The sequence below is a fragment of the Ovis canadensis genome, chromosome 23, assembly GCF_042477335.2.
Source record: "Ovis canadensis isolate MfBH-ARS-UI-01 breed Bighorn chromosome 23, ARS-UI_OviCan_v2, whole genome shotgun sequence".
Taxonomy (NCBI): Eukaryota; Metazoa; Chordata; class Mammalia; order Artiodactyla; family Bovidae; genus Ovis; species Ovis canadensis.
In genome coordinates, this window is record NC_091267.1 from 57,246,221 (window position 1) to 57,251,979 (window position 5,759).

At 51.8% G+C, this 5,759-nt stretch overlaps 1 protein-coding gene across 1 annotated transcript; it reads left to right on the forward strand.

Annotated features, from left to right (window-relative positions):
* The first annotated feature begins 4,160 nt into the window (after positions 1–4,160).
* On the forward strand, positions 4,161–5,301 carry MC5R (melanocortin 5 receptor). The gene has a single exon (XM_069568595.1). The coding sequence runs from the start codon at positions 4,161–4,163 to the stop codon at positions 5,136–5,138; it is 978 nt and encodes a 325-aa protein (XP_069424696.1). The 3' UTR covers positions 5,139–5,301.
* Positions 5,302–5,759: the final 458 nt, after the last annotated feature.

Consider the following 5,759-nt stretch of genomic DNA (forward strand, 5'->3'; position numbering starts at 1 on the left):
CAACACTGTACTGTATTCTTGAAAGTTGTCAAGAGAGTAAGATCTTTAGTGTTATCAAAAGGTAATTAAATGACTTGCTGCTAAGTCACTTCAGTCATGTCCGACTCTGTGCAACCCCATAGACGGCAGCCCACCAGGCTCCCCCGTCCCTAAGATTCTCCAGGCAAGAACACTAGAGTGGGTTGCCATTACCTTCTCCAGTGAAAAATGAAAGTGAAGTTGCTCGGTCCGACTTAGCAACCCCATGGACTGCAGCCCACCAGGCTGCTCCGTCCATGGGATTTTCCAGGCAAGAGTACTGGAGTGGGGTGCCATTGAAGTGACTTGATAGATGTGTTAATACTTTACTGTGGTCATCATTTTGCAATATCTACATGCATCAAATCATTACCTTGTATGTTTTAAGTTTACATAAGTCATGTGACAGTAATATTTCAGTAAAGCTGGGGAAGCAAAGACTGATGCTATGAGCCATGAACATGGACGCGTGCTGCCCAGACCCCTTCAAGGGAGGCCGTGCTGCCCAGCTGCAGGGGTGGTCAACAGCCTGTGCCGTGTCATTCCCTCCATTGTGCCTGCCAGACCTCACACCTCCCCAGGGTGGGGGAAGGCTTCTGGTGACCCCTCTAGGCAGAGCAGAGGGGCTGTCTCACTCACGTCTCAGAGCTCTGAGTAGGGTTGACTGAGCTGTGGGCCTGCTCTGTTGCCCAGCTGCCCCACCGCTCCCCTCCTATTCCCCCAGGGTCTGAGCGAAGATGCTTCCTGATGGACCCTGTGGAGTAAACCCCCTGAGTCGGCATCTGGGAACCAGCTGTGCTGCAGGGCGTCCAGCAGGTCCCACCCTTGGGCCTCATGGACCGCCGAAGCGTCTCCCCTGTGCCTTTGAATTGACAGTTGTTGCATCGTCCCTGCTTGGGCAACAAAACAGAAGAACACAGGATCCTTCACAGAGGAGGGGCCCCCCAGGTGCAGTTGGTGCTCTCGGGGTGCCCTGTGTGTGGTGTGTATGCTGTTATGAGGGAGGAGCCAGGAGGCAGGAGCTTAGTCTACATTCTCTCAGCCCTGTTGGCATTGATGGGATCTCTCTCCTGCAAGAAAATGATAAATCCCACCTCATTCAAACTGGCTCAGAATAGGAAATAATTGAAATCTGTCCCATTTACTTAACCAAGCCAGGGTAACCTGAATACCGAAACCTGATAAAGACAGAACAAAACAGGAGCGCTGCACACCAAATTTAGCAGCACTAAAATAGTAGGAAACCAGTGACCACCGGGGCTGGTGCAGAGTGAGCCCTGTGACTACAAGGGCCCCTCTGGTGGCATTTTCTTGCCCAGTCAATGTGAGCCCAACTGTGCTCCTTTCCAGCGCTGGGACCTTGGGTTTGCTGCTTTGTGAAATGGGGTGATGGGAGGACCCACTTCCTAAGGCTCCTGTTACAATGAAGGTAATTCATGTATATGTATTCTTTGCTCAGTCATGTCTGACCCATTGTCACCCATGGACAGAGGAACCTGGCAGGCTACAGTCCATGGGATTTTCCAGGCAAGAATACTGGAGTGGTTGCCATTTCCTTCTCCAGGGCATCTTCCCATCCCAGGGATCAAACCCACATCTCCTGTGTCTCCGGCATTGCAGGCAGATTCTTTACCCCCTGAGACATGGGGGAAGCCAATTCATGTACAGCACACACAAAGTCACCAGCATGCAAGCTGGGAGGGCTGCACCTATGGCAGCTGTGCTGTGTCATCTGGATGGTTAATGATCTTTAACAGAAGTCTCCACTTTTACCACTTTACTGGGAAGCCAGAATCTTCTGTAGAGCCCAAGCTGATGGAACATGAGAAAAAAGTAAGGGAGGCTTGAATCATCCATTTTCCGTCAACCGTCCCTTTGTGTGTACACAGCACCATTCTCACCGTTCCATCCTGCAACCCTTTGCACATCCCCAGGACACCAGTGTGTTGGCTCCAACGACTCGGTTGGAAAGGCCATCTGGTCACATCTTTGACAGCAAAGCAGCTCTGGGTATTTCTACCAGGCCTGGTCCAGCAGGACTGCATGTCAGCTTTCTAAGTCCCAGAGAAACAGGAGATCCAGAAGTTCTTGCCCAAGTCCAGGATGTTTGGCCAAAGGAAAGTCTCTTTTCCCTTTTTACTTGAGTAACAAAGAGGATGAGATGGTTGGATGGTGTCACCAATGCAACGGACATGAACTTGGGCAAACTTCAGGATATGGTGTGGAACAGGGAAGCCTGGTGTGCTGCAGTCCATGGGGTCGTGAAGAGTCAGACACAACTTGGTGACTGAACAACAACAAAATTACATTTGTTGTCTTGGACCTGACCTGGCAGAGTCCTTGCAGAAGGGCTAATCTTGGTCCCACAAGGGGTGGATCAGGCTCACAGCTGAGGGTCACCACGGTCAGTTCCAGAGAACAGCCATCAGGGGACCAGTGACTGGTGTCCTGGGCTGTCACAGGATCCCATAGTATTTCCATAGTTCAAAGAGGAAGAAACAAGAAGCAGAGTCAAAAAGAACAACCTGCTGGAGAACACATTTGAACACACTTTGGGGAAAGGATTTTCCACAAACAGAAGGTGCAGGTGTCGGCCAGGAGAGGACGGGCCCTGCTCTGACCACTAGGTGGTACCTCAGGCCGTGACTGGAGAGCAGGGACAGAAGGGGCGGAGGCGGGCAGGAGGCGGTCCTGCGAAGCTGCATAAAGGATGAGCCGCAGGGAGGCTGCAGTGCCTCTGCCACCCAGTCCTCATCCTGCGGGGATGGCACTTCCCCCTGGTGCCCAGGCTGAGCCCCGGTCCCGGTCCGGAGTGCAGCCTCATGGCTGCTGTGCAAGAGGAGCCGCGCCAAGGAGACAGGGGAGACGGGTAAATAGCCATGCTTTCTATTCGCTTCAAGTTGGCTTGAATGGATGCAAACCATGCCTGACCTGCATGTGGAGAAGAGCTGGCTGGGGACTCAAACGTCAATGTGGTGGCCGTTATTCCTGAAACCGAACTAGGCAAATAATACACAGTGACTCTTGACGATGGAGGTGATGACAGAAATTGTGACTCTCTCCCTAGATATGCTCTGAGTTTGAGGGCAAACAGAGATTTGAATATAAATTGCAGGAGAGGAATCGGGCAACAGAGGAGGAAAGTACCTTGCTCTGCTGCTGCTGCTGCTAAGTCGCTTCAGTGGTGTCCGACTCTGTGTGACCCCATAGACAGCAGCCCACCAGGCTCCTCCGTCCCTGGGATTCTCCAGGCAAGAGCACTGGAGTGGGTTGCCATTTCCTTCTCCAATGCATGAAAGTGAAAAGTGATAGTGAAGTCGCTCAGTCGTGTTCGACTCTTAGCGACCCCATGGACTGCAGCCTATCAGGCTCCTCCACCCATGGGATTTTCCAGGCAAGAATACTGGAGTGGGTTGCCATTGCCTTTTCCAATCTTGCTCTAGTTCTTGGTAAATCTAAATGCCTCATTTCTCTGTACTTCGTTTCTGTGGAACTTATACAACTGTCTGTTAATCTGACTTCATGGAATTTCAAACACAGAAATTAGGGAAATTTTAATTCAGGGCTTCAATTTTAGTGTGTATATGAAACCTAAACTTATGAATTGAAGACAGTAACTTTTATTTGTGATTATGCTCAAGTTAGTTGATCACCTTGGTTATGATCTTAGTGACAACTGTAGGGATGAATCCTTGGGGCTTCAGGATGAACAGGAGGTACCTGTCTGCCTCTCTTGAGACCTGCAGGTCCTTCTGGACTCAGAGGCCACTCAGGAAACGTGGGGCAGTCACCGTGTGTGTGGAACCAGGAGACTGGAGAGGTTCTGCAGGTTGTGAGCTGTGGCACTTCTGAGAGTAAGCATGGGCACCAAGATGACAAGAACAAGACTGAAAGTGTCTTGTGCATGCTGAGGTGTCTGATGACTCTGCTAGGAGGTCTGTGGAAGGAGGGGAGAAGGGCGGAGGGGGCTTCACATTAGAGGGACTCTATTCCAGGATCCAGGATCAAGGACCCAGGCACACAGGGCACGTTGCTTATGGTGTGGTTGCTCTCCACATGCATGTACTTCTGTAGACTGTTAAGCCCTCTGGATCACGAATTAAAACCTGTTTTACAGTGATCAGCTGCTCAGAAGAGGAGCAATGAACTCCTCATTCCACCTGCACTTCTTAGATCTTGGGCTGAACGCCACGGAAGGCAACCTCTCGGGACTGAGTGTGAGGAACGCGTCCTCACCATGTGAGGACATGGGCATCGCGGTGGAGGTGTTCCTGGCCCTGGGCCTCATCAGCCTGCTGGAGAACATCCTGGTCATCGGGGCCATTGTGAGGAACCGGAACCTGCACATCCCCATGTACTTCTTCGTGGGCAGTTTGGCGGTGGCCGACATGTTGGTGAGCTTGTCCAACTTCTGGGAGACCATCACCATCTACCTGCTCACCAACAAGCACCTGGTGATGGCCGATGCCTCCGTGCGGCACCTGGACAACGTGTTCGACTCCATGATCTGCATCTCCGTGGTGGCCTCCATGTGCAGCCTGCTGGCCATCGCTGTGGACCGCTATGTCACCATCTTCTGCGCCCTGCGCTACCAGCGCATCATGACGGGGCGGCGCTCGGGGGCCATCATCGCCGGCATCTGGGCCTTCTGCACCAGCTGCGGCACGGTCTTCATCGTGTACTACGAGTCCACATACGTGGTCGTCTGCCTCATCGCCATGTTCCTCACCATGCTGCTCCTCATGGCATCTCTGTACACCCACATGTTCCTTCTGGCTCGAACCCATGTCCGGCGCATTGCCGCTCTGCCTGGGCACAGCTCTGTGCGGCAGAGGACTGGCGTGAAGGGTGCCATCACCCTGGCCATGCTGCTGGGCGTCTTCATCATCTGCTGGGCCCCCTTCTTCCTCCACCTCATCCTGATGATTTCGTGTCCTCAGAACCTCTACTGCTCTTGCTTCATGTCTCACTTCAACATGTACCTCATCCTCATCATGTGTAACTCTGTGATTGACCCTCTGATATACGCCTTCCGCAGCCAAGAGATGCGCAAGACCTTTAAGGAGATTGTTTGTTTTCAGGGCTTCAGAACACCCTGTAGGTTCCCGAGCACGTACTAAACTAAAAGTCCTTCTCTCTGCAGCTCTTCTCTCTTTCATCGCCCTTATGCCAAGGTGGGTTAGGAGGAGTCAGAACTGGAAATTACACCATACATTCCCTTCATCTTTTCTCCACCTTGAATCTGTGTCTAAGAGGCAGCTTTTCCCTGATCGGCAGTCATTGGGTCAAAGGTGCACGTGCCACTTCTCTGCCTTGAGAACGCCCGTGACAGTTTCTTACAGCCTGCTTTCCTCCTGCACTTTCTGCTGTTCCCACCCACTTCTGGGGTCCCCGGCACCCTCCATCTTCTGAGTGTGTGCTCAGGGGAGGTGACACTCCATGAGCAAGTCTAAGTATGATGAGCGTGGCTGGACCTGGGAGAAAAGCTGTGAACACACTATGGTGCATGATCACTTTCTGTCCCAGAAGCAGTTCCCTAACTTTCTGTGATGCCCCTGGGAGTTCGGCATGCTTTTCGGGGCAAAGTAGAGCGGTTAGATTGTTTCCATTTGAAAATTTCTGTCTATTTGCTGTGGGAATTTTCCACAGCTCTCCTTTCCTGAACTCCTGGTTTCATGGCTTGTGTCCATGATTGTACAGGGATGACATTTCTTTAATTATATTTCTGTCAGTCATGTTTT